At 39.3% G+C, this 27,556-nt stretch overlaps 1 protein-coding gene across 9 annotated transcripts in view; it reads left to right on the top strand.

Moving 5' to 3' along the window:
* The window catches only part of LOC104593277 (uncharacterized), a 52,470-nt gene that overhangs the window by 19,534 nt on the left and 5,380 nt on the right, over positions 1–27,556 (top strand). For 2 of the 9 annotated variants that reach the window (XM_088899528.1, XM_088899530.1), the window contains 8 exons: positions 16,295–16,412; positions 16,540–16,806; positions 19,811–19,912; positions 20,239–20,596; positions 20,685–20,798; positions 23,258–23,889; positions 24,005–24,195; positions 26,006–26,225. In XM_088899528.1, coding sequence (XP_088755654.1) covers positions 16,295–16,412; positions 16,540–16,806; positions 19,811–19,912; positions 20,239–20,596; positions 20,685–20,798; positions 23,258–23,889; positions 24,005–24,195; positions 26,006–26,225 — 2,002 coding nt within the window. Of the gene's footprint in view, positions 1–16,294; positions 16,413–16,539; positions 16,807–16,835; positions 17,508–19,790; positions 20,161–20,238; positions 20,597–20,665; positions 20,799–23,257; positions 23,890–24,004; positions 24,196–26,005; positions 26,226–27,556 lie in introns of those variants that run through there. The other 7 variants (XM_088899529.1, XM_088899533.1, XM_088899535.1 and 4 more) reach the window with 7 other exon arrangements.

Below are 27,556 nucleotides of genomic sequence, written 5' to 3' on the forward strand. Positions count from 1 at the left end.
GTAAGGGTATTTCTGTCTTTATACTTATGTTGAGGTTGTTGATCTGTAATATTATATTAGAACTAGTGTCCCTCACTTAAATAAGGGCACATGTGTCTTTTCCATTATATTAATAATATAAAAACGTGTCTGGCCGAATGGGAGTTACTTTTCCCTAATTCGAACTAGACTTTTCTTCTCTCTTTTTCTCCTCTTTTCTCTCTCTCTTTCTTCCCTCTTTCTTCATCTTTCTTCTTGGTTGTTATCAGACTAACAAAACTCAAAGGCAGGTCGAATTATAACATGGTATCAGAGCTCAACTAAGCAACTCGGATCTGCCCAGATTTCTGTTCTCTGCGCACTCAATCTAGGGTTTTCCCTTGATTTCTCTACCACCAATTGGAGATAAGGGAAAGGGCTGAAAAGGAGTGGTCGCCCACTTCCCTTGGAGGTTTCTATGCCTCTAGTTGTGTCTTGTGTGGTCGGCTGCTGTAGTTTCTAAGAAGCCCTCCCCTAATCGATGAAGAGAAGAAGGCTGATTCATGTGGTGCAGTGGGTGTCTTGTGTGGACTGATTTTCTTCTCGTGTGGTTTGTCTTTCAAGTGATGAGGAGGAGTGGTGCTCATATAGTGGTGAGATTTCAGGTAGTCGTAGGGTAGGGTTTGTGGTGTAAGGAGTGCAATCTTCAGCAATAACAAGTGCTGAAACCAGTGTGATCAGTGTGATCAAACAGTGTGCACAGAATTCAGCAATGGGAGATAACAGTGATAGCAAATCTAATGTGATGATACCTACTGACTACCTGAATGTTCAAATGACCTCCATTAAACTGAATGGAGAGAATTATGTACCTTGGGCTAAATCTGTAGAAATTTTTTTGAAGGCAAAGAAGAAGGTGAAACACATAAGGGAGGAGAAACCCTCCACTGATTCTCATGAGTATGAAGACTGGGAACAAGAGGATGCATAGATTATCACGTGATTATGGAATAGTGTGGAACCCAAGATTAGTGTAAATTTCATGTTTCTTGACACTGCCAAAGATGTGTGCGACCGTGCTAAGAAGTTGTATTCTGGTCAAGACAATACAACTAGAGTATATCAGCTGTATCAGGAATACTTTAATCTGCAATAGGGCAATTAGAGTCTTGAGGAGTACTATGCTAGTATGAGAAACATCCGTAATGAGTTGAATGTTTATCACCCCCTCACTTCTGATGTCAAAATTCAGCAACAACAGAGAGAACAGCTTGACGTGACTCGGTTTTTGGTGGGGCTGAAATCTGAGTATGAACCAGTACGGGCTCAGATACTAGGAGGGTCAGCTCTCCCTTCTTTAGAAGAGGTGTTTGCTCGACTTCGGAGGACTTCTATTGGATCTACTGAGAACTCTAATGTCTCAGATAGATCAGCCTTTGCAGTGTCAAGGGGCCATGGTGTTAGAGGTGGAGCTCGAGGAGCTCAGTCTGGCTGTGGTGGTAGCAGTGGTTCGGTATATGGCCAGAGTGGTGGTGGTGGACCTACATATAACCGTGGTGGTGGTCGTACTGGAGGTAGAGATTCAGGGGGAGCCCGTGGTAGAGGATGTGGCTCAGGTCCGAGGAGGTGTACTCATTGTGGTATGGATGGACATACCATTAATTATTGCTATGACTTGCATGGTCCATGTTTTGGAATGGTAGAATACTGATGTATTTCATTCTATTGCCAATCGGCATATTTATACAGTAAGTTGCTGCAATAAATAGAAAGAAGAAAAAAATAGAAAGAAAAGAAAATAGAAAGTAGAAAAATAGAATGTACAAGACTAGAAAGAAAGAAATAGAAAGAAAAACTTTCTAAATCAATCCTTCCACAATCCTAGGAATATATACAATTCTATTTTTACACAACTACCAAATATAGATCTGCACCAGTAACCCCACATTTTCCAACACTCCCCCTCAAGCTGTGAATAGAGATCCTCCATTCCCAGCTTGGCTATAATTCTTCGAAAGTATGTACTATTGAGCCCTTTAGTAAGTACATCGGCCAGTTGTCCTTTTGTAGACACATAGGGAGTGCAAATCAACTTGCTGTCCAGTTTCTCTTTTATAAAGTGTCGGTTAATTTCGATGTGCTTCATCCTGTCATGTTGAACAGGATTGTGAGCAATATTGATGGCTGACTTGTTATCACAATATAGTTTCATAGGCTCTTCTCGTGGAATCTTCAGGTCTTCTAAAATTATCTTCAACCAGAGTAATTCACACACTCCTTGTGCCATAGCCCTGAATTCTGCCTCTGCACTTGACCGAGCCACTACATTTTGCTTCTTACTCCTCCAAGTGACAAGTTTCCTCCCAAGAAGGTACAGTAACCGGAAGTGGACCGTCTATCTACTGGAGATCCTGCATAATCGGCATCTGTATATGCTTCAAGAGCCAGCCCCCCATTTCTTCTGAATAAAATTCCTTTTCCTGGATTGGCTTTCAAATAGTGCAGAATTCGATGAGCAGCTTGCAGATGAACTTCTTTAGGATTATGCATAAACTGACTTATTACACTTACAGCGTATGCAATATCTGGCCGTGTATGTGCAAGATAAATGAGTTTTCCAACTAGTCTTTGGAACATCTCCTTGTCTACACTTGCATTCTCGCTGGCTTCTCCAAGTTTATGATTGGGATCTATAGGCGTGGAAGCTGGTTTACATGCCATATTTCCTATTTCTCTCAAAAGATCAACAACATACTTTTGTTGAGAGATAAAGATGCCTTGTTTAGAATGTACAACTTCAATTCCGAGAAAATACTTTAGTCTCCCCAAGTCTTTTATCTCAAATTCTCTGGAAAGGCAGTTTTTCAATGCTTCCTTCTCCTTTTTATCATTCCCAGTAACGATTATATCGTCCACATAGACTAATAGTGCAGTAACTCCCCCTGAGGCTGTGTGTTTGATAAACAATGTGTGGTCACCTTGACTTTGCTTGTAACCTGTACTAAGCATGACCTTTGTAAACCTTCCAAACCATGCTCTCGGAGATTGTTTGAGGCCGTATAGTGCTTTCTTCAACCTACAAACTTTGTTCCCCTTAATGCCTTCTCCAAAACCCGGTGGAATGTCCATGTATATCTCCTCTTCTAGATCACCATGGAGAAATGCATTCTTTACATCAAATTGTTGCAAATCCCAATTATAGTTAGCAGCCAAAGACAGCAACACCCTTACTGTATTCATTTTAGCTACTGGGGCAAAAGTTTCCTGATAATCCACCCCATAAGTCTGTGTATATCCCTTGGCTACCAATCGTGCTTTGTACCTTTCTAACAACCCAACAGATTTGTACTTAATTGTGAATACCCATTTACAACCTACAGTCTTCTTGTTTCTTGGTAGATCCACAACTTCCCATGTGTTGTTCTTTTCTAGTGCCTCCATCTCCACTCTCATGGCTTTTCTCCACTCCTTATTAGAAAGTGCCTCGGCTAGAGTATTAGGAATTGGAATGGTGTTAAGGCTGGCTAGAAAACTTTTATGGGATTTAGAGAATCTTTGGAACGACACAGATTTGGCTAAAGGGTACAATGGGCATTTGGTACATTCTCTGGTTCCTTTTCTCAGTGCAATAGGTAGGTCATACTCAGACTGTGAAGGTGCAGGTTCAGGTTCTGCATATCCCTCAGTTCCAGGATTAGGAGTTGAATCTTGGACTTGCACAAGTTGAGGATCTGGATTTCTTCTCCTAGAGTAAACCTGCATATATCTCACATCATCATGCACATCATTGGTGGGGTTAACAGTGTTTGAATTTGGTTCAATGGTCGGGTTGTTTAACTCTTGTTGAGACTCGGGAATGTGGGGCTCTGAGGATTGTGACTCAGAGGGATGTGATTCTTGACGGTTGGATGACTGTGAGGAGGGTAATACATCTAAGGAGAGTAGATCCGAGGCCTTATCTTCCATTAATGAGGACTCCCCCTGAAGATAAGGTTGAGTGAAAAAGGATTGTCCCTCCTCAAATGTGACATCGATGGAGGTGTAGAATTTTCTAGTGGTTGGATGATAACATTTATAACCTTTCTGAGTTGGGGAATATCCCAAAAAGACACGCCTGATTGCTCGTGGATCCAATTTTCCCTTATTATGGACATGAACAAAGGCAGTGCAGCCAAAAATTCTTGGTGTGAGATTATTTGAGGTTCGAATATCAGGGTAGAATTGAGAAAGGACTTGTATTGGGCTTCAGTTGTCAAGAACTTTAGATGGTAGTCTATTTATGGTGTATGCAGCAGTAAGGACAACTTCCCCCCAATATTGTTTTGGCACCCGGTTTTGAAAGAGAAAGGCTCGGGTGGTTTGCAAAAGATGGCCATTTTTCCTCTCAGCTATCCCATTCTGTTGGGGAGTATTAACACAGGAGGATTCATGCACACTGCCTTCTTTCTGAAAAAATGGGGACAAATTCTGATTAAAATAATCTGTAGCATTATCAGATCGAAACCTTTTAATTCTCACACCAAACTGAGTTTGGACCATGTTATGAAAGTTGGGAAGAATGGTACCCACATCAGATTTAGACTAAAGAAGAAAGATCCATGTGACCCTAGTGCAATCGTCAATAAAGGTGACAAACCATCTAGAACCAGTAATGTTGGGAATTTGAGAAGGGCCCCATATATCCGAATGAATCAAATAAAAAGTAGTTGAAGATCTTTTATTGCTGATTGGGAAAGAAACCCTTTTGTGCTTAGCAAGTTCACAAACATCACAATGAAAGGTTTCAACATCAATTCCTTTAAACAAGGAAGGAAGCATTGTTTTTAAAACAGGAAATGAATGATGACCGAAACGGAAGTGATGACGCCAAATTAAATCTTTAATGGAGGTAGATAAGAATGACTCGTGTGTGACATGCATAACAGTGTGAGATGGTTTGCTGGTTGCTTCAAGGTAGTAGAGTCCATCCCTTTCCTTAGCAAGTCCAATCTTTTTCCCCGAAACCTGGTCCTGAAATACACAGTAAGAAGGAAAGAACACAACATTGCAGTTCACATCCTGGGTGAGTTTATGTATAGAGATAAGGCTAGTGGATAACTTAGGAACATAAAGCACATTTTTAAGCAATAGGGATGGAGTAATTTGAATATTCCCAATCCCTACCACTGTGGTGAAAGAACCATCAGCAACAGAAAATTTTCTATTACTAGGACAGGGTGTATAGGTGAGAAAATGTAGTGAAGAGGGTGTCATGTGGTCAGTAGCTCCAGAATCAAGAATCCATGGAAAAACACTAGCCGAGGCATGTAATCCTAGAGATAAAGACTCACCTGAGAGAGCAAGAGAGGTATAACCACTTCCTGGTTTCAAGGATTTCAGGAAGCTCCTTAGCCTTTCAATTTCTTCATCATTAAATGGTCCCTGACTTTAGTGTTCTTGCTGCAGGGTTGTGGAGACATTATGGGCCTGTTGAACTCCTTTTGAAACTCCTCGATTTCCCCATTCCTTGCTGGATGTGGGAGGTTTCCCATGAAGTTTCCAGCAACGATCTTTTGTGTGTCTAGGCTTCTTGCAATAGGTGCACCAGAGGTTATCGTTAGAGTCACGGGTAGTTGTGTCACGAGCCAAGTTGTGATTGTTCTCACCCTTTGAACCACTGTAACTTCCTCCCCTTGCCACCATGGCTGAGCCTTCGGGATCTTTAGGCTCAAGAATGATTCCACGGCAGCTTTCCTTAGCTCTGACAAGGGCTATGACTTCATTCAATGGAGGCACTTCTTCTTTGCCAAGAATTTGTATTCGGACCTGATCAAATTCAACATTCAGTCCGACCAAAAAATCATACACCCTATCTCTTTCAATAAAATTCTTCAAGATCGCAGCATCATCAGGGCACTTTGTCTCAAGAACCCGATAATGATCAAGCTCATGCCATAAATTTTGCAGCAGATTTGCATACTCTGTAACACTTCTGCTCCCTTGTTTGGCCGCCACTGTCTTCACTTTGACCTCATAGACACGAGCAGCGTCATGGGCTTTGGAATAGGTTTGTCGGACAACATCCCAAATAGCCTTTGCAGAGGGAAGAAACATATAAGTATCACTGATCTCGGGTGTCATTGAACTCCACAACCATGACATAATCATGGAGTTCTCTTCGTCCCAAGCATCAAAATTTGGCTCGCCCAACTTTGGCCCTGTTCCAAGATGGTGACTAATTTTTCCTTTTCCCTTCAAATAGGTACACACTAGTTGTGACCAGTTCAAGTAGTTCTGTCCATTCAGTCTATATGTTGTCTGAATATTCTGCAAATCACCAGTGTGAGGATGAGAATTTGTTGCTCCTTCATCGGTTTGGACAGGAGCACTTGTTGCAGTCATGTCGGACATTGTTAATGGAGGAAAAATAAGGCCAGCAGGAAAGGAGAATAAAGGAGGGAAGAACTGACCGGAATAAAGGAGAATAAAGGAACACTTCTGGTTACAGATCAACACTGAAGGCCAGAAGAGAAAAACACAAAAAACTGGCAATGAAGGCCGAAAAGAAAATCTCAAGGTTGACAAACCTAGAGCTCTGATACCATGTTTTGGAATGGTAGAATACTGATGTATTTCATTCTATTGCCAATCGACATATTTATACAGTAAGCTGCTACAATAAATAGAAAGTAGAAAAATAGAAAGAAAAGAAAATAGAAAGTACAAGAATAGAAAGAAAGAAATAGAAAGAAAAACTTTCTAAATCAATCCTTCCACAATCCTAGGAATATATACAATTCTATTTTTACACAACTACCAAATATAGATCTGCACCAGTAACCCCACGTTTTCCAACAATCCACCCTCAACCTAGGCCAATCATGCCATGACTAGTGACACCAGTTCCAGTTTCAGACAGGAGAATCGTTCAGCTGATCAGATGCCTCCTACATCCACAGATGGTTCCGGGAAGGAGATGGTGAGTGTTCCCCGTGATAGTATGAGAGGTTTGTCCAATCCACATCTCAGCAGAACACGACTACTTTCGCACACTCAGGTATGGCTTGTTTGGCATCCACACCCAATCCCTGGATTATTGACTCTGGAGCCTCCGATCACATGACTGGAACTCCAGGTGTGTTTTCTTCCCTCTCTCATTGTTCAACATCACAATCTGTTACCCTTGCTAATGGTTCCACATCCTCCATTTGTGGTGTTGGTAATGTTGACCTGGACCCTGTATCCCTATCCTCAGTTTTGTATGTCCCTAAATTCCCGTTTAACCTTATGTTTGTTAGTAAGCTGACCAAGTCACTTAATTGTTCCATTAATTTTTACCCTTCTATGTGTGTTTTTCAGGATCTCAAGACGGGGGTGAAGATTGGTGGAGGGCATGAAGCTGGTGGATTGTATTATCTTGATGGTGGTAGAAGAACATCAACAACTCTCTAGTCATCTCTCTCTCCTCTCTAGTGGCACTGTCGATTTGGTTCCTAGTGGCACTCTCTAATGGTAGAAGGTCATCCTTCGCTAAAAGTTTTGAAATCTTTGGTTCCTTCGTTGAGTCAACTTTCTGTTTTAGATTGTGAGTCGTGTCAGTTTGGGAAACACCATCGTGTTCCCTTTAGTTCTAGGGTTGATAACCGTGTGTCGAGTCCTTTCTCTTTGATTCACTTGGATGTTTGAGGTCCTTATAAAGTGATGTCATACAATGGATATAGATATTTTGTCATTTTTGTTGATGATTTTTCAAGGATGACGTGGCTCTATTTAATGAAAGAAAGAAGTGAATTGTTTACCATCTTCCAGAAATTTTATGCTGAGATTCGCAATCAATTTGGTGTTCACATTAAAATTTTTCGTTTTGATAATGGCCGTGAATATTTATCTTCATCATTTCAAGAATACTTGGACCAACATGGCATTATACATCAGACCTCATGTACCTACACCCCACAACAAAATGGGGTGGTTGAGAGAAAGAATCGTCATCTCTTGGAAACAACATGATCCCTTATGCATCACATGAATGTTCCCAAACCCTTTTGGAGTGATGTGGTGCTTACTTCTTGCTTCTTGATTAATCGGATGCCCACGTCTATCCTTGATGGTCATTCCCCATTTACTATCTTGTTTCCCACCTTGTCTCTGTTTCCTCTTTCTCCCCGGGTATTTGGGTGTGTCTGCTTCGCCCATAATCTGGGCCCCGGGAACGACAAGTTAGATGCACGATCCCTTAAGTGCATCTTCCTTGGCTATTCTCGGACCCAGAAAGGGTATAAGTGTTACCATCCTAGTTCTCGACATTCCTTTGTGTGTGCTGATGTTACCTTCTTTGAGTATACTCCGTTTTCTTGGGGTCCAGTGATGCTTCTTCCTCCTCATCACCTCCCCCTCTTCCACTTCCAGTTGCCGATTCTGTTCCTCTTATTCCAACCGTGACCAAGTCCTTGCCTCTAGTGCCACCACCTATTGAACGCCCACCTATTCGTCAAGTGTATACACATCGCCCACGTGTACCGGCTGCTACTCCTCCGGCTCCATCACCGTCGACAGATCCGACAGTTGTCTCCACACCAGCCCCGAACCCAGTATCTGATCTTGATCTTCCCATTGCCTTGCGGAAAGGTAAACGCACTTGCACCCTTCATCCTATTTCTAATCATGTTTCACTCACTCACCTTTCCGCCTTCCATCGCCAGTTTATCTCTTTGTTATCCTCAGTTGTTGTTCCTAAGGATGTCCAGGAAGCCCTTGCCTCTCCAGGGTGGTGCCATGCAATGGAAGAAGAGCTCTTAGCTCTACTTCATAATCATACTTGGGACCTCACCGCTCTTCCTCCTGTGAAGCAGGCTGTTGGTTGTAAGTGGTTTTATACTGTTAAGTATTTGCCTAATGGTAGTGTTGAGCGCCTGAAAGTTCAATTTGTTGCAAAAGGGTACTCCCGAACCTATGGTATTGACTACACCGAGACCTTCCCCCCAGTTGCTAAGATAGAGTCGGTTCGTGTTGTGATCTCTCTTGCAACTATGTATGATTGGCCCCTATATCAGCTTGATATCAAGAATGCCTTTTTGCATGGTGATTTGCTCGAGGAGGTCTACATGGAGCAACCACCAGGGTTGGTTGCTCAGGGGGAGGATGGTAAGGTATGCAGACTAAAGAAGGGTATATATGGGCTTAAATAGTCTCCTCGAGCATGGTTTGGTAGGTTCAGTGAGGTGGTAAAGTTTGGTATGAAACAGTGCCAAGTTGATCATTTCGTCTTCAGTCATGACTCTCTGGCAGGAAAAATACTATTGGTGGTATATGTAGATGATATTGTTATTACCGGGAATGATAAAATGGGCATTGACAGGTTGAAGACTTTTCTACAAGAACATTTTCAAACAAAGAACCTTGGTAAATTGAAATATTTCTTGGGGATAGAAGTAGCAAGGTCTAAGCACGGTATTAATTTGTGTTAGAGGAAATATGTGCTTGATTTGCTGGAGGAAACAGGTTTGTTAGGTGCTAAACCAGCTGAAACACCTATGGAAACGAATACTAAGCTGAGCAGTGATATGGGTGAAGTGTTTGAAGACCCTAGCAGATACCGACGACTTGTAGGTAAACTAAACTACCTAACCATTACTCGGCCAGATATTTCATTTGTGGTTAGGGTGGTAAGCCAGTTCATGCAGAAACCTCTGATTCCTCATTGGGATGCGGCTCTAAGAATTGTGAGGTATTTAAAAGGGGCCCCTGGTCGTAGTTTGATATACAAAAGTTGTGGAACACTTGAAATAGAAGGGTATACTGATGCTGACTGGGTTGGTTCTATGTCTGATAGGCGGTCTACCACAGGTTATTGCACTTTTTCTGGGGGGTAATCTGGTGACATGGAAAAGTAAGAAGTAGGCAGTCATGGCAAGAAGCAGTGCAGAGGCAGAATATAGAGCTATGGCACATACTGCTTGTGAATTAGTGTGGCTAAGGAACCTTCTACAAGAGATAGGATACAACATTAATACTCTAGTGAAGCTCTATTGTGACAATCAGGCTGCAGTTCATATTTCTTCTAATCCGGTGTTTCATGAAAGAACCAAGCACATAGAGGTTGACTATCACTTTGTGAGAGAGAAGGTGCTGAATGGAGTGATAGACACTGCATACGTTAATACAAGAAACCAGTGGGCAGACTTATTTACAAAAGGGTTGAGTCGGGGAAGAGTGGACTACATATGTAACAAGTTGAGATTATATGATATATACTCACCAGCTTGAGGGGGAGTGTTAGTGTAGGGGTATTTCTATCTTTATACTTATGTTGAGGTTGCTAATCTATAATATTATATTAGAACTAGTGTCTCTCACTTAAATAAGGGCACATGTGTCTTTTCCATTATATTAATAATATAAAAACATGTCTGGCCGAATGGGAGAGTTACTTTTCCATAATTCGAACCAAACTTTTCTTCTCTCTTTTTCTCCTCCTTTCTCTCTCTCTTTCTTCCCTCTTTCTTCCTCTTTCTTCTTGGCTGTTATCAGACTAACAGAACTCAAAGGCAGGCCAAATTATAACAACATCCATCTGAAACAATGGCCACGAGAAATTGGCTGCAAGAGATAATAAAACTCTGATACTGTTCATTTTTGCTGCTGGTGCAAAAGTCCCCAAGTAGTCTATGCCATATGTCTGTGTAAACCCCTTTGCAACTAATCTAGCCTTATATCTTTCAATGGAACCATCAACATTATGCTTCACTGTAAACACCCATCTACACCCAACTGGTTTCTTCCCTTTAGGTTAATCAACTAACTCCCATGTATTGTTCTTTAGAAGAGCATCTATTTCTACCTTCATTGCATCCTTCCACTCAGGTATTTACAAGGCTTCCTGCATTGTTCTAGGAATGGGAATAGCAACAATGGATGCCAAGAAAGACTTGTAGGATGGAGACAAATGATCATAAGACACGAACTGGGAAATACAATGAGTTGTAGATGAGGTACAACGGCGTTTCCCTTTACGGAATGCAATGGAAAGGTCAAGATCATCCAACAGAGGAGAAGGCTCAACAATGTAAGGTATTTCATCTGTAATGGAAGATAAAGGAACTGTGGTACCTGGATCTGGATCCGTAGAGGGAATTGGAGTTGGCCTGGACTGTTGATGACCAAAATCAACCTGCCTCCACCGCCTGTGATATACCCTCAAATCCTGGCACCTCTAACAACCCTCCTCACTACACTCCCCTTCAGTGATTGGGATAGGTAATGGAATTTCTGATGAATGAACCCCCACCTCACTACTCTCCCCCTGAGAAGAAACCCTAGGATAATAGGGTACATCCTCAAAGAAAGTGACATCCATAGAAACAAATCGTTTCCTAGAAATAGGTTCATAGCAATAATATCCCTTTTGAGTTTGTGCATAACCAAAGAAATTGCATTTTGAGGCTTTAGGATCAAATTTGGAATGATGAGCTCCAAGAATTTGAACAAAGCAAGTACATCCAAAGGTCTTAAGGGGAATAGTAAACAAATATTTATCAGGATATAGTAGGGTGAATGGAACTTTCATGTCTAGAACCCGTGAAGGAACTCGGTTGATGAGATACATAGTTGTATGAATAACATCTCCCTAGAAACGTATAGGCACATTAGAGTTAAGCATAATGCTTCTAGCTACCTCCAATATATGTCTATTCTTCCTCTCAGCAACCCTATTTTGCTGAGGTGTATGGGGACAAGTGCTCTGGTGGATAATTCCATGGTCAAGAAAATATGAGGCCAATGGTTTTGCAAAATACTCTTTAGCATTATTGGATCTGAAAATTTTGATTTTAACCCCAAACTGGGTTGAAACCATCTGATGGAAGATCCGTGTTAAGGTAGGAACCTCATCTCGATAACGCATAAGGTAAACCCATGAAAACGAGTATAGTCATCACAAACAACAAGAAATATTTGTATCCCCCCATAACAGTGATGTGATATGGTCCCCAAACATCATTATGCACACTTTCAAAAGGAATACAACCTCTTTTATTACCCAAACATCATTTGCAAGCTAACAACTTTCACATTTCAAACTAGACATCTAGACTGACTCAAACAAATTGGGAAACACTCTTCAAAGACCTAAAAGATAAATGACCTAACCGATTATGCCAAAGCATAACCTGACTCATAAACTGAGAAACAAAAGACCTCCAAACTGCACTATCTTCCCCATGTGAGCTCACTCCAAGCAGGTAGATTCCATTCGTCTCACAACCAATTCCAATCACCTTCCTTGTCTCCAGATCCTGAAAAACACATCGATCAGGAAAAAAGGTCACTGAACAATTTTGGTTTTTAGTGATGCTACTAACTGAAAGCAAGTTAGTACTAAGTTTAGGAACATGTAAAACTGTGGACAAAGAGATGGCATTAGACAATTTAATGTCTCCCTGGCCAGAAATGAGAACAAGGGAGCCATCAGCAATAGACACTTTGTCTTTGCCAGAGGATAAGTAATAAGTAGTAAACAATGAGGTCAAGCTAGTCATGTGGTCGGATGCACCTGAACCTATCACCCAACAAGGTTCAGTGTTACCTGGGGCTGAGGCATGATATGCTGAAGCTCGTGTACCTGAATGGGCAAATGCTGAAGTGGGAATAGCAGATGTTGTAACTAGTGGCTGAGATAAGGATGCTGAATTGCGAACTTCACTCTACAATTGAGTTAAAGTGTCCCAGACAGCAGCTAAGGTGTCTAGGGATGTGGCTCTTGTGCTAGATGAGGGTGCACCATCAATAGTAACAGCCACATTGGCATTTCCCCTTTTGTTTTTGAGTTTTGATGGAACTAGATGTGGATGTAACTTCCAACAGGTGTCTTTAGTATGCTTTGGTATCTTGCAATGTTCACACACTAGATCCCTCTTATCTTCCTTCTTCATATCCCTCTCTTTGTCACTCCCAAACTTTGGTTTCACTGTTGCTAAGGCTAATTCCAATGGATGATGCTGCAACATAACCTTTCTCCTACTTTCTTCACTGTGCACTAAAGAGTAGGCTTGTGACAAGGTCACACTTTCTCTAGTGAGGAATTGTTGTTTCACAATATCATATTTAGAATTCAGACTGGCTAGAAATTCAAAAACCCTATTGGTTTCAACTTGTTTTCTGTAAATCCATGTACACCTTGAGAAACGATTAATGAAACTGATAAAATAGTGATAGCCATCCATAGAAACAATGGGTGAAGGACCCCACACATCAGAGTGAACTAAATCAAAAAAGGTAGTGACATTGCTAATAGAACTTGGATAGTTTGCCTTACAATGTTTTGCCAATTGGCACACATCACAAAAAAAAGACTTTCAACAGACACATCTTTGAACAATTCTGGTAACACTTTCAATAATGAAAAAGACATATGACCTAATCTAGCATGCCATGTGAAAAGAGTTGTGCTCGGCTCCTTGTTATTGCTACCACTGATAGAGGCCTTCAAAGCAGAGCATATATTATCATCAACCAAGGTAGTAGAGGCCACCAACTTCACGACCTCTCCCAATCATCCACCTTGTCAACCGGTCCTGGAAAACATGGTGAGTGGGAAAGAAGGTTACAACACAATCTAGGGTTTTAGTAGTTTTTGAGATAAAAAGTAAATTAGTGAAGTCTAGAAGATGTAAGGAAAAATTGAGGAGAATCCCTTTTTCCTAGCTGAATATCTCTCTTTCCAGAGACTTTGGAAAGAGAGCCATCAGCAATTTCTACCTTATCATGCCCATATTAGAGATGGTAAGTAGTAAATAATGAGGATGAGTTTGTCATGTGTTCAAAAGCTCTTGAATCAATAACCCAAATGTTTGATGAAGAGGACTGAATAGCACTAAAAGCTGATTTGTTATACCTTTTTTGCAAATGAGGATGAAGCAATGGAGGATTGTTTCAACCGACTCATAGCCCGGTTGAGGATATCTACCTCTTGGGCTGTAAATTCTGGGAAGTTGTTTGGTGAAGTGGAGGCCTGTCCCATATTGGAAGAGCTGGTACTGTTACCATTGTTACTCTTAGAAACAGCATCTGCAACATTCGGACTGGCAGCATAACCTAAACTATAGTTGGGACTCTTATTTGGTTTCTTATCCTTCCTCAAGGCTGCTCGTTTCATGTGGATGGAGAATCCAACAAGTATCTTTTGTATGCCTCTCTCCCCCACAATGAGAACACTTCAATTTCTTGTTTTCCACCCTTAGAGCTGCTGGAAACAAGGGCTAATTGTTCACTAGGCTGAAAAGAAACACTAATTCCCATTTCCTTCCTCTTCATCTCTTCATTTCTGATTAAATAAAACACATGGTGCAGATCTAGAAGTTCATCTCTCCCTAATATTTGTGCTCTAATGCTCTCATATGAGTGATCCAAGCCAACAAGAAACTTGAAAAATCCTCCCTTCTTCAATTTGTTTCCATGCCTCTCTTGGTCATTAGTGTTGTCCCACTTAAGAACTAAATGATGATTGGATTCCTCCCACAAACCTTCAAGGGTAGCAAAATAGGTTGCTACAGTCATGTCTCCTTGGGTCAAATAAAAAATGTATTGATTCAGCTTGTAAATTCTTACAATGTTTATCTTTTGACCATAGGTGTTATGTAATTTCTCCCAAATTTTATGGACTGTGGTATAGTGCTGAGCAGTCTTTACAATTTTGGGAGTCATAGAGGTTAGCAACCATGACATTACAGTTGCATTTTCCCTACACAAATTTCTATAACTAGGGTCATCTTCCTTAGGCTCCTTAATTTTCCCATCAATGTAATACTGCAGTCTATGGCTCATTATGGACCATCTTGTTGTAATGACCCATTCCCTGTAGTTGTATTCATCTAATTTCACATTGGTAATCTGTATCATGGGATTCCCTAGATGAATAATATTGCCTACAGTCTTGGAACCTCCATAAGAGACTTCACTTGTGTTGGAAGATATACCGAACTCACACAAGACTGTTGCTTGAAAATAGAACAGGTCAACAATGCTTCTCTTTGCTGAAACTTCAGAAAACTGAGCTAGGGAGCACACGAATCTCCTGGACTGGTGCTACTTATAGTCCAGTGGCTAGAACAATAATCTCCTGGACTGATACTCCTTACAGTCCAGCAGCTAGAGACCTGTTAACTAGCATGTTGTTTGGCACCGGTGCATTTCACGGTGAATCGTTTCACCTGTTTCCTTGAGAAACATAAAAAAAGGGATGCACGCTTACTGGGCATTTAAAGTAATTTGGCTTAATATTATAATATATATATATATAATGACAACTATTCGACATCTCAAAAAGTAATCAATTTTTTCAAATTTCAATGTGCCATGTCACCCGGGCGATTCGGGATCACCCGGGCAATTCAAGAAACTTTAATTTGATGTTTCAAGAAATCCCTCCTTTCCCGAATTCCAAGGGTAATTATTACAGAAATGGTTTTTTGAGAAACACCCTTGCCAAATACCATTTTTTTTTCCGATTCCGTTTTTTGCTGATGTGGCGTGCATGACACATCAGCAGAAACAAATCGGCCCTGAAATGCATTGATGCCAAATGCCTACCAGGTCTCTTTAGCAGTCCACACAACTGCTCCACGATTTCTTGCCTCACTTGGGCATACCAGCTGCTATTCTGGGCCTCCATGGAGATTTTTTCCAAGGAAAAAAACCCTAGAAACTACTTCTGTTCACCACGACCAGCGGTAGCACTCCCTCTTGTTGTTCCAACAAAAAAAGAGGTTTGAGAAGAGAGAGAAGATGGAGAAAAGAGTAGATGAGCAGAAGAACTGCGGTTTATTGCTCTGATATCATGTTTGTATTCTGGTTTTGATGGAGAAAGAAGAAGATGAAGAACAGTGTTAGAGAATAGGGCAGCAGTTCCTTTCCAGTCCCTTAAAGTGTTATTTATATGAGGGCAACTACATGGACTGACAAAATTACCCCCCATTAGTAAGAGGCAATATGACCCGAAAATATAAGAGGGCCCAGGCCCATTTACAGTTAGTAACAGAACAAAATAATAAAGCCCAAAAAGAAATAAACATCTCTTAACATAAACAGGCCGAAGGCCATTCTGTTAAGTTCCACAGCAATGAAGACACGTTTGCATAAATTAGTACAGTTTGTTACATGAATCAGTGGACTGGAATGGTTGATTGCTTCAAAAGTGATGTTTAGGTTTTGGAATCAAGAATTGAGATTTATGTGAAATTTGATTGCATTTTTTTTGTTTTACCTATAGATTTAGCTCTACCACAGAGCGCTATTCTTAGATTTTGGAATCAAGAGTTGAGATTTATGTGAAATTTAACTGCATTTTTTGTTTTACCTATAGATTTAGCTCTATCACAGAGCGCTATTTTATGGAACTCAACACTCGCCGTATTGACACCAGTGTTTCCAGAAGTGAAACACTTAGTATCATTAATGGGATGCGCTACCTTAAGCTGGGGGTATGTGTACCACAAGATCTTTTAATAATTTTTCACAAAGCTAAGGCCATAGTCATCAGTTAATTGTCAGGTTAAGACAAAAGGTCTTTTAGTATTTTTTAGGACATAACTATCAGTTCATTGCCAGGTTAAGACTGAAGGCGGACTCACTGCATCAGCTTCCTTTGTCACAAAAGCAAACCCTCTAAATCGTGCTCCACATAAAAGGAAAAGTGAATTACACCATGCAATGTGCAATATGCTCTCTAGTATTCTAGCACCACTTGCAGATGGTGGGAAAAGCCAGTGGCCCCCATCTGGAGTGGATTCTGCACTTACTGTGTGGTATGAAGCTGTTGCTCGTATAAGGCTACACCTTATGCACTGGATGGAGAAACAGAGCAAGCATATACCTGTAAGTTGACCTTAGACAATCTATCACATTTTCTGATTTCGAAAATATCCTTCATTCTGTACTCTGAGAAGTAGTCTGTTTCTAATGATTTCTTCACCATGAAAGATTCATCCTTATAGTTTCAAGTTTCCAGATTTTTCCTCACTGACTATTAGCTCATCTTCTTGGTTGTATTATTTTAAACTAGAAAGGGTGTCACTTAAGTTCCTTTCTTGGGATAAGCACTTTCTCCTTCCTCTCTTTATTTATAGGAACTTTATATGTTTTGGATCAATTATTATCCATTATTGTGTTTCAAACCTACTTTCTCAAAGTGTACTGTTAATTTTATTGGTACTTGGTAGGAAGGATGGGGATACCCCAAATAGAAAAGATCACAAGATATGGACACTTTCCACCATGTACAAGAATTACATCTATCCACCAGACGCTAAATTGAAAATGATTTAATTCCACTAATCAGAAAAATGAGAGAAGTTTGGCTTGTTGAAACCTACAAGCATAGAAGCTCAACAATAAATAATCCACTCTGCCTTCTTGATGGTTTCTGATGCCATTTTTCTTGTTATAAAAGGTGGCCTTGTTTCTCTCCTTCCATAATCGCATGCATATTGTTAATGGGGACAACTTCCATAAAATATGACTCTTCTTGTTGAATCCCTTAACCAGCAAAGATTCAGTGAGGGAAGACAAATCCTTAGGTCTGTATACTGAAATTGTGTTTACTTACAGAATTATCTTGAACCATTAATTATTTTCCTGAAGCAATTAATTTTCTTCTAACATGCTCTGCTTTCCACCTTAGAAAAGCTGGATTTGTTAAGGATTTTGCTATTTTTTATTGTTGCGTCTATCTGATTTCTGTTATTGTCTTGAGATATTTTCATTGATACTTGTTCATATCATGGTGGCTGAAACTACACATTCAGCTAGGTATGAATGTCAGCATGCATGTGTTTCTGATACAGCATACCAACATGGTTGTCGATCTAATGATTTAGCAAAGAAATGAAACATCAAGGTGTTCCCATATAAAATTGACTTGCAGATACACCCTTAGTTACAAGTGTTCTAATCCTTTGATGTGATAAAGAAAGTGGACATGAAGAACTGTATTGCACCCTATGCTATGTTTTTCAATGTATAAATTACTGTTTAGTAATGACAAAGATGATGATAATGTTTATTCTAAGTTCAACCTGGTTTGTAAAGGTTAAAGTTACTGTTTCTATCCAATATTTTAAAATACAGGTTTTCTTAAAGAAGCTTTTCCATTATCATCTAGATGATACCATGACAAGAGGAGGTGATAGTATTCAAATTTCATAATCTTAAACCCATTTAGGTCTATATTTCATACTAGGAATTTGGATATTTCTTCATGATCATCATTGGAGATTTGAATATGTTTTACCTGATTTGTGCAAAATTGCCATCTGATGTCTTTGTTTTGACTTCTTTTATCTTCACATTAGCCCTCTAATGAAGACTATATTGCTTGGTCTAATTTTAACTTGTAGTGGTCTGTTTATTTTGGTTATATGTGATGATTATTTCTTTATGGCTTATAGTGTTTTCCTTCTTTTTCCCCCTCATTTGTGTACCTTCTATTATTTTGACCTTTATCCTGCATATGTTGTTCTTATTATATCCATGGTTTTAAAAGGCTTAAGCCTTGAGGCGTGATATACACACTGAGGCAAGGTGTATTGATTTTTCCTCAAGGTTTAAGTCTCACAACTTTGATATGAGGCTTAGTCCTTTGTCAGAAGTAGGCATAAGCCTCAAGAACCGGTGGCAATCATGTTATTTAATACAAAAATATACTTTATGCTTGTTTTTTAAAGTTTAAAACATATGGGAAGGGCACTTTGGTAATTATGAATCAAATAAAAGAGTAAAATGAAAAGCCAATAGGGCAAATAGAGTTATTAGTTTCTCTTAAGGTTTTAGAAGTGTTCAATGCAATTAGGGTCAAAAAGAACCTTCATCGGTCTCTCTTTAGCCTTGGTCAGATCAAGTGGGACTTTTTTCCTTATTATTCTACATTTTGGGTGACTATAAATGTAGAATGTTAGGTTTGTTATTTGTATCTATTTTCTTCACAATAAAAATACTATTTACCCTACTTTTGCCTCTCATTTCTCTTCCTAGTGGATTTCTTTTCTTTTTGTTGGTTCTTTTTGGTTGGCATAGATCAAATCAACTGACTTGTTTCTTTCTTCTGAATCGCTTGGGCAACGAGAAATCTGGTATCAACCATATGGATTATTCCTCAGATGATCCCATTAGTTAAAGAAGTTCTGATGATGGGAAATTTTTGATAACCTAAAACATTATTTAGCCTTGGTCAGATCAAGTGGGATTTTTTTCCTTATTATTCTACATTTTGGGTGACTATAAATGTAGAATGTTAAGTTTGTTATTTGTATCTATTTTCTTCACAATAAAAATACTATTTACCCTACTTTTGCCTCTCATTTCTCTTCCTAGTGGATTTCTTTTCTTTTTGTTGGTTTCTTTTTGGTTGGCATAGATTAAATCAACTGACTTGTTTCTTTCTTCTGAATTGCTTGGGCAACGAGAAATCTGGTATCAAGCATATGGATTATTCCTCAGATGATCCCATTAGTTAAAGAAGTTCTGATGATGGGAAATTTTTGATAACCTAAAACATTATGATTGACCATTTGAACAATTTGAGAATTTTGGACTTTGAAACTTGAAGTGAAGTATTAAAAGGCATGGTTGTTAGTTGATTATTTATTATTTTGTTGAATGCTGAAAGCCTAGAAATTATTACTTATATCATCTGAGGTATCTTTGCTGTCTAGTATGTCAACCATGTATGTGAGGTATCTTTGGGAGTTTGTGATAATCACATTTTTTTTAACTTTGATTTCCTGTCATTTTGTATTTTATTTGGATTTCCTTTTATGTAGTTCTTTCCTGTTTTTTGTTTATTCTAAAGTATTTTTCCTCAGCAATGAAATTTCTTTTCTAGGCTGGGTACCCCTTGGTGACTCTTCTTCTTTGTCTTGGTGATCCTCAAATCTTCCACAGTAACCTTGGTCCTCACATGGAGAATCTATACAAGCATCTTAGAGTAAGATCCATATTCTGGATATGGTTAACTTGGGGGTAAAGCAGGTGGTAGATATGGTCATCAAATTGCTTACACGGAAAATATACAAAAGTTTTGCAAAACAAGGTGCTTCAGATGCTTACTCCAATCAACTCCTAAAGCATCATACAATTTGGAAAGATCAACCCATCAAAAATAACCTCCGCAGTTTGTTACCTCTTCATTCTTTCATAGTTTCATGTCCTTTTTTCATGTCAGATTGTCAAGGGGTGGGTTCCATTGCTTAACTTTCATCCTGTCTGTATGTGCAAAACTGGTGTAAGCTGTTATCCACCTCTCTTATGCAGGACAAGAACCACCGCTTCATGGCCCTGGACTGTCTTCATCGAGCTATGCGATTTTATTTGAGTGTTTATGCAGATTACCAACCCAGAAATCGTGTATGGGACTACCTGGATAGTGTCACTTCACAACTGCTGATATTTCTAAGGAAAGGAATGCTAACTCAGGATGTTCAACATGATAAACTTGTAGAATTCTGTGTGACTATAGCTGAAAGTAACTTAGATTTTGCCATTAATCACATGATATTGGAATTGTTGAAGCCGGATAATCTGAGTGAAGCAAAGGTGATTGGCCTATGTGCTTTGCTTGCAATTGTCATGTCTCCTTCTGGCAAGCATAATGGCTTAGAAGTTTTTCGAGGTAATAGACCTCTGTTTTCAGTTATCTTCTCTGACTTTTATTCATCTTTCTGTACTCTCATTTTATCAGACCTTTATGTCACTGTCAGATCATGATATTGGCCATTATATTCCAAAAGTTAAGTCTGCAATTGAGTCAATCTTAAGGTCTTGCCACAGAATGTACAGTCAAGCTCTTCTTACTTCTTCAAAGGCTACTATAGGTAATATCTCTTTATCATGTTGTCCAGTTTGTTACCTTTTTTATGTCTATCCTCTACATGAAAGTGACAGAAGTCTTATTTGTATTAGCATACATGAAGGATAGGTGTCAGAATTTCTGGTTGCAATGGGACTTTATAATGGGTCATCCCTTAGTACATATGTGTTTGCAGTCATGGATGTACTGATAAAGCATGTGCAGTAAGTCTCATGGTCATGGTGTATATTGTTTGCTGAATAGATAGTATTGATCAACAAGTCTATCATGTGATTGAATGAAAACTAAAATTTGAGTGAGATGTATTAAAGTCAAATATTTTATGATAAATATTCAATCAATGTTATGTAAGTATCTGATTTGAGGCATAAGCTGGGGTCTCCATTCTATCATAAACTCAAGTGAAGCTCACTTGCATGAGAATGAAATCGAACATCAACATCAGGTATTTTTGGTTTTTGCACTTGGATTTCATGGTTTTTGATGCAGACCATCAAGTACCATTTCTTCTTCATTCACAAATTCCCTCAGCTTCTCAGCTAGCTCCAATTAACAGCCAATACATGTTAGGTTAAAACTTTTTTTTATCAGCAACAGGAAATTAATCCAGCATTTCATTCATTGCATCTTGCTATTTACAATTCTGCCCAAAACAGTTGTTCGCTGTAAACCTCTTGCTTTGCTAATACATCAGCTAACACATTTGCTATTTTTTTCACCTATCTGAAGGTAGCTTCCACCTCAATAACTAGTCTTTTCATCTCCCTCAATGTTTGCCTGAACATCCAAGCACCTAGGTTTTTGCTGCACATCCAAGAGATGACCAGCTTTGTGTCCCCTTCAACCTCCACCTGCTTCAGTCCAAGCTGTTTAGCTAATTTCAGCCCTTGTAATAATGACAGCCCCTCAGCTTTCAGTGAATCCCCATGCCTAACCAGTCCTGAGTACATTGCTACCAGCACACCTTATTCATTTCTAAAGATTTTTATTAGAAGACCCCCCCTTTCAAATAATGTTATGCATCTTTATTCTTCTTAGCATAAAAGATTTTTTATTAAAAATAAAGAAAAAATTAGATCCCCCCTTCCTCTTCATCCTCCTCCCCATCCTCCCAATCCCCCTCCTCTTAAGGAGGCTTACACCTCCTTGTGTTCAGCAGGCTTACGCCTCTTGCATTCTGAACTATGCCTCACGCCTCTAGGTAGTGGAATGCCTCGTGTCACGCCTCCGCGTTTTAAAACATTGCCTGCAACCATAGAGGGAGCAAAAATACCTCCAAACAAAGGTGCAAAATTAGATCCTCCCTTCCTCTTCATCCTCCTCCCCTTCAACCTCCACCTGCTTCAGTCCAAGCTGTTTAGCTAATTTCAGCCCTTGTAATAATGACAGCACCTCAGCTTTCAGTGAATCCCCATGCCTAACCAGTCCTGAGTACATTGCTACCAGCACACCTTAATCATTTCTAAAGATTTTTATTAGAAGACCCCCCCTTTCAAATAATGTTATGCATCTTTATTCTTCTTAGCATAAAAGATTTTTTATTAAAAATAAAGAAAAAATTAGATCCCCCCTTCCTCTTCATCCTCCTAATCCCCCTCCTCTTAAGGAGGCTTACGCCTCTTGCATTCTGAACTATGCCTCACGCCTCTAGGTAGTGGAATGCCTCGTGTCACGCCTCCGCGTTTTAAAACATTGCCTGCAACCATAGAGGGAGCAAAAATACCTCCAAACAAAGGTGCAAAAGGATAGGAGATTAGTAAATGAAGGATGGCCTCATCACTTGCTTTGCAAAGAATACATACAAGAGGTGAAAGGTACATATTGGGCCTTCTTTGGAGAAGCACATCACAGGTGTTGATCCTAACAAGAGATGCTTCCCAACAAGGAAAATTAGTTGGGACCGGCCTATTCTAAATTTCTTTCACAGGGAAAACTACCCCCCCCCCCCCCGGTTCTGAGAAATGAAGGCATTAAAGAACGAAGCACAAGACAAAAATCCATTAGGGGAAGCAGTCCAAATCCAACTATCTACAGCTTGTTGGTCCAAGAAAACTGGGTTGAGAAAAGCTAGCAATTCAGCCACAAGTTCACACTCTCTATCCCTAAGACCCCTTCTGAAACCAAAGTTCCAGTTCAATCCCGAAGAGAATAAAGAACAAAAATTGGAGATAGATTCTTTATGATACTGTAAAAGCATGCTAGGTTAAAGTTTAATATAGCTTCTAACCATCAAATACTTACACAGAAATCAATGTTAGACATTGAGTGTAACCCTTTTGTATAACTAAGTGAACCGGGGCTCTGTACATTGATGACATTTGTTTGCTTATACAATGTTTTATTTTAGTGTACTTTTGATTATATTTTCGTTTCAATGAAATTGTTCTATCCACATACTCATTGAAATTTATGCTACTTCATTTTAAGAATAGCGCATGCAAAAATTGGTTTTTAACTTTTCAGATGCTGTCAGCAAGGAAAAGTCTCAATTATATCTCTTCCGGTCAGTGCTCAAATGCATACCTTATCTGATTGATGAGGTTGGCCGAAGTGACAAAATCACTGAGATAATTCCTCAACATGGCATAAGTATTGATCCTGGTGTCCGTGAAGAAGCAGTTCAAGTGCTGAATCGAATTGTAAGATACCTTCCCCATCGTCGCTTTGCAGTTATAAGAGGGATGGCCAATTTCGTCCTACGGCTTCCAGATGAATTTCCTCTTCTCATTCAAACATCGTTGGGGCGTCTGGTGGAACTTATGCGTTTTTGGAGGGCTTGTTTATCTGATGAGAGACTAGAATATGATGCTCAGGATGAAAAGTTGGTGGGCCATGGAAGTAAGAAAGCCCACAAATTTTCTTTTCATCAGCCAGTGGAAGCAATTCAGTTTTCTGCTTCTGAGATAGATGCAGTTGGCCTTATCTTTCTTAGTTCTGTGGATATACAGATCAGGCATACAGCATTGGAGTTGCTGCGCTGTGTTCGGGCATTAAGAAATGATATAAGAGACCTTTCAATAAATGGGCTATCTAATCATATACTGAGATATGAAACTGAGCCAATATTTATAATTGATGTTCTTGAAGAAAATGGGGTTCGTCCTTACCATATTTTGTCGACTACCTAAATCTGTTCTTTCTCTTCGAGGTCGTGGTAGTTTGTATGAATTTTCTAAGGTTTATCTTGAACTTAGTCCTTTTATTTTACAGGATGACATTGTTCAGAGCTGTTATTGGGATTCTGGTCGCCCTTATGATTTACGAAGGGAGTCTGATGCAGTTCCTCCTGATGTGACAATTCAATCCATTCTTGACACTGATAAGAACAGATGGGCTAGTTGTCTTAGTGAACTTGTCAAATATGCAGGCGAGCTTTGCTCAAGTGCAGTGCAGGAGGCAAAGTAAGTATTCTTTGTTTTTTTAATTTCATCATCATCATCTAAGCCTTAACCCAATTATATGGGATTGGCTAGATGGGTGTTGTTTATGAACTTTCCATTCTGTTCTTTTTAATGCCATATCCATTGTTAAATTATGAGTACTTAAATCATTTCTTACTACTTCAGCCCATGTCCTTTTTGGTCTGCCCCTGGCCCTTCTATCCCCTTCAACTAGTAACAGATCACTTCTTTGGGTTCTGTAGGTGGTCTTCTATGCACATGACCAAACCATCTTAGTCTACTTCTGCTCATTTTATCACCTATTGGAACTACTTCTAGGTTCCTTCAGATGACTTAAATATTTCTGATCTGACTATTTCTAGTTTTTTCATTAATACATCTTAGCATATGCATTTCTCCCACACTCATCTTTTGTACATGTTTCTTGACTGCCAACATTCTGTTCCATACAGCATGGTCTTTTGCTTTTTAATTTAGATAACAGAAAACATTAATAATATAACAAGTGTGAATGTACAAGATGGATTTAGACTAAGTAGCAAGATCCTTGAACAACAGTAACATACAAGTGGAGGATGGCTCAAGGGTGGTGGTTGACTGGATAAAAGAACAAAGGCACAAACATTAACAATATAAGCATATTTTAAGGAAATCATATGGTTAAAAAGGGAGGTAAAGTCCACTTTTATTTGGGTGCAAAAATCAGCTAATGGTTTGGTGGATATCCTAGCCAAACAAGGACTAAATAGGGGGCAGTTATTACGTGGTTTATTAAGTGTAGAATGAATATAAAAAACAAAAACTGGGGTTAGGTGGCTGAGATTATACAATGGATTCTGGACATAATTTACATACTCATTCTTTTATTCAGTTCTGTAAAGTTTTAAGTTATCCATCAGCAAAAATGTACAGGATGTATATTCATCAAAAAAAAAAAAAAAGCAGTTATGTTGGGTCAGCATCCTTTAAAATTTATACCACTTATTTAATATTCAGCCTGTTTTTTGGCCTTTTTTTTATAGAAACTGGCACTCTATGCATCCTTTTTTTTTATAATTTTATCCTTATACTTGTAGATTTGCTAAAAAGTGATGACGGTATTGTTCTACAAGATAAGAAAGTGCTTATTCATTTTTCTGCAACCTGTCTGCATCAAGCACTATCCTCTGACTTGGTGATGCATGCCCAACATTTCTATTAAGAAGGATCATGGTTTATAATATATTTCTTATCCATCAGATTACCCAAGTAAATTGATTTTTTATTCCAAGGTACTTAACTGCATTTTTTGATAGTAAATCTAAAAGAAATTTAGACAGCAAAACTTTCTTCCAATAAGCCTTTCCTTAGTATATTGATGATGCAAATACCTTGAAAGTGGGGAAATTTCTGTGGTTCATAGAAATGAATGTTTGACAATTTTAAATATCTTTCAAGAATTTTGTGGTAAATTGGTAATTCTTTTGGAAAAAATGATGGTCGGTTTTTGGTAGTTCTGGTAATATGGGCCATTGCTTGGTAAAATGGTAAAATCTCAGGCTGGCAAACATGAAACCAAGGTTCAAGTTTGAGAGCATCCACTTAATGCTGAAAATGTGGGATGTTATGTCTATCCAGTTCAGCCCTCCCAAGACCCTGAATATCTGGGACCAGCATTGAGTAATAGCCTTTTTAGTTTCATAATGCCAGTGATATTCCAGGTTGTGTTTTAAATGCATCATGCTATTCTCATTTTAATTCAAATGCAAAGTTGATCATTTTTTCATTAGAATCACTAGGTCTGTCTTTAACTTGATCTTGAATTTTTCAGGTTGGAGATTCTGCAGCGCCTGGCTCATATAACACCTATAGAATTAGGCGGGAGGGCTCATCAGTCACAGGATACTGACAATAAATTAGATCAGTGGCTCATGTATTCAATGTTTGCATGCTCTTGTCCACCTGATAGTAGAGAAATTGGTGGTGCAGTTACCAAAGAGCTCTGCCACCTTATTTTTCCTTCTCTCAAATCTGGATCTGAAGCTCATATAGTAAGTTCATATGATCTATTGCATTTTAGAATTACTATTTCAGCATTTATCTTTGATGGGTTGGTAATGTCCCTGCATTTTTTTTAATTCTAAAAAAATTGCTATCATGTGGACTACTTGAGAGGAGAGGAATGCTCCGATCTTCTCTAACGAGGAGAGTGACCTTGAATCTTTACTTGATTTGGTAACCGTTAGAGTTGCACATTGGGTGAATACAAAGGAAGAAATCAAGGGTCTTAACAACAGATGACATTATTAGACACTGGACTAATGTGGCCCTCCCCTATGCCAACTTTTTATCATGCAAGGCGTGAGGTGTGCTTCAATGTTTCATCCTCTGAGGGTGGAGATGGAAGGAGGTTACAGGTTGTTACAGGATGCATGAGGTGGTTTCAAACCTTGCATGGAATTAGGTCATTAGATCAGAGAAGCTATATTTTTGGTCTGCAACTTGAATATCTCATTCAAGTGGGGTCATTCTAGATGCACTAATAGAGGCTTTAAAGATTTTTGCTCACAGTTTTTGGGGTGTTGGGAAGAGACTAGGGATTCTAGATGCATGTCTGGTAGGAGACGGGATCTGCTCCTCACAAATGGGCGCCTCACATGCACATCCACCGTGCATTGAGAACATCTCCCGTGAATAATAATTGATAAGTATGGGAGATGTTCCCAGTGCATGGTAGGATGTGCGTGTGAGGCGCCTGTGAGGCACCAGGTGTGAGGGCCTAAGCCGGGTTGTGAAGTAGAGGGCCTAAGCCGAGCAGGGCATCCAGGCTTGCCCGCGTAAGTTAATAAAATTATTTAAAAAAAACCTTAAAACTTAAATCTATTTTATATTTCATATTTACAAAAAATTATATATAAATTTTATTATACATATATTAACATATTAATATATGGGTTCGACTATGATACCGGAAAGACATGATATTGAAAAAATGTGTGACCAATCAATCAGTATCATAAATGTTTTAACCAATCATGTGATATTTATCAAAATTCAATGGGTGGGTTTTGATTGGTCAAGACTCTTCCAGTACCATGTCCTTCCAGGATCATAGATTTTCCCTTAATATGAATATATACATTGTTGTCATCATCATCATTCAAGCCTTACCCCAATTATATGGGGTCGACTACATGAGTCCAGTTTCACCATTCTATCCTGTTTAAAGCCATATCCATTATCACGTTATTGGTGCTTAAAGACTTCTAACCTAGTCCTTTTGGTCTACCACTAACCCTTCTAGCCCCTTCAACTTGCAACAAATCACTTCTTATGGTGTTGTTGATGGCTTCTATGCATGTGACCAAACCCCCCTGAGTCT

The sequence above is a fragment of the Nelumbo nucifera genome, chromosome 3 (genome assembly GCF_055504915.1).
Source record: "Nelumbo nucifera cultivar China Antique chromosome 3, China Antique-T2T, whole genome shotgun sequence".
Taxonomy (NCBI): domain Eukaryota; kingdom Viridiplantae; phylum Streptophyta; class Magnoliopsida; order Proteales; family Nelumbonaceae; genus Nelumbo; species Nelumbo nucifera.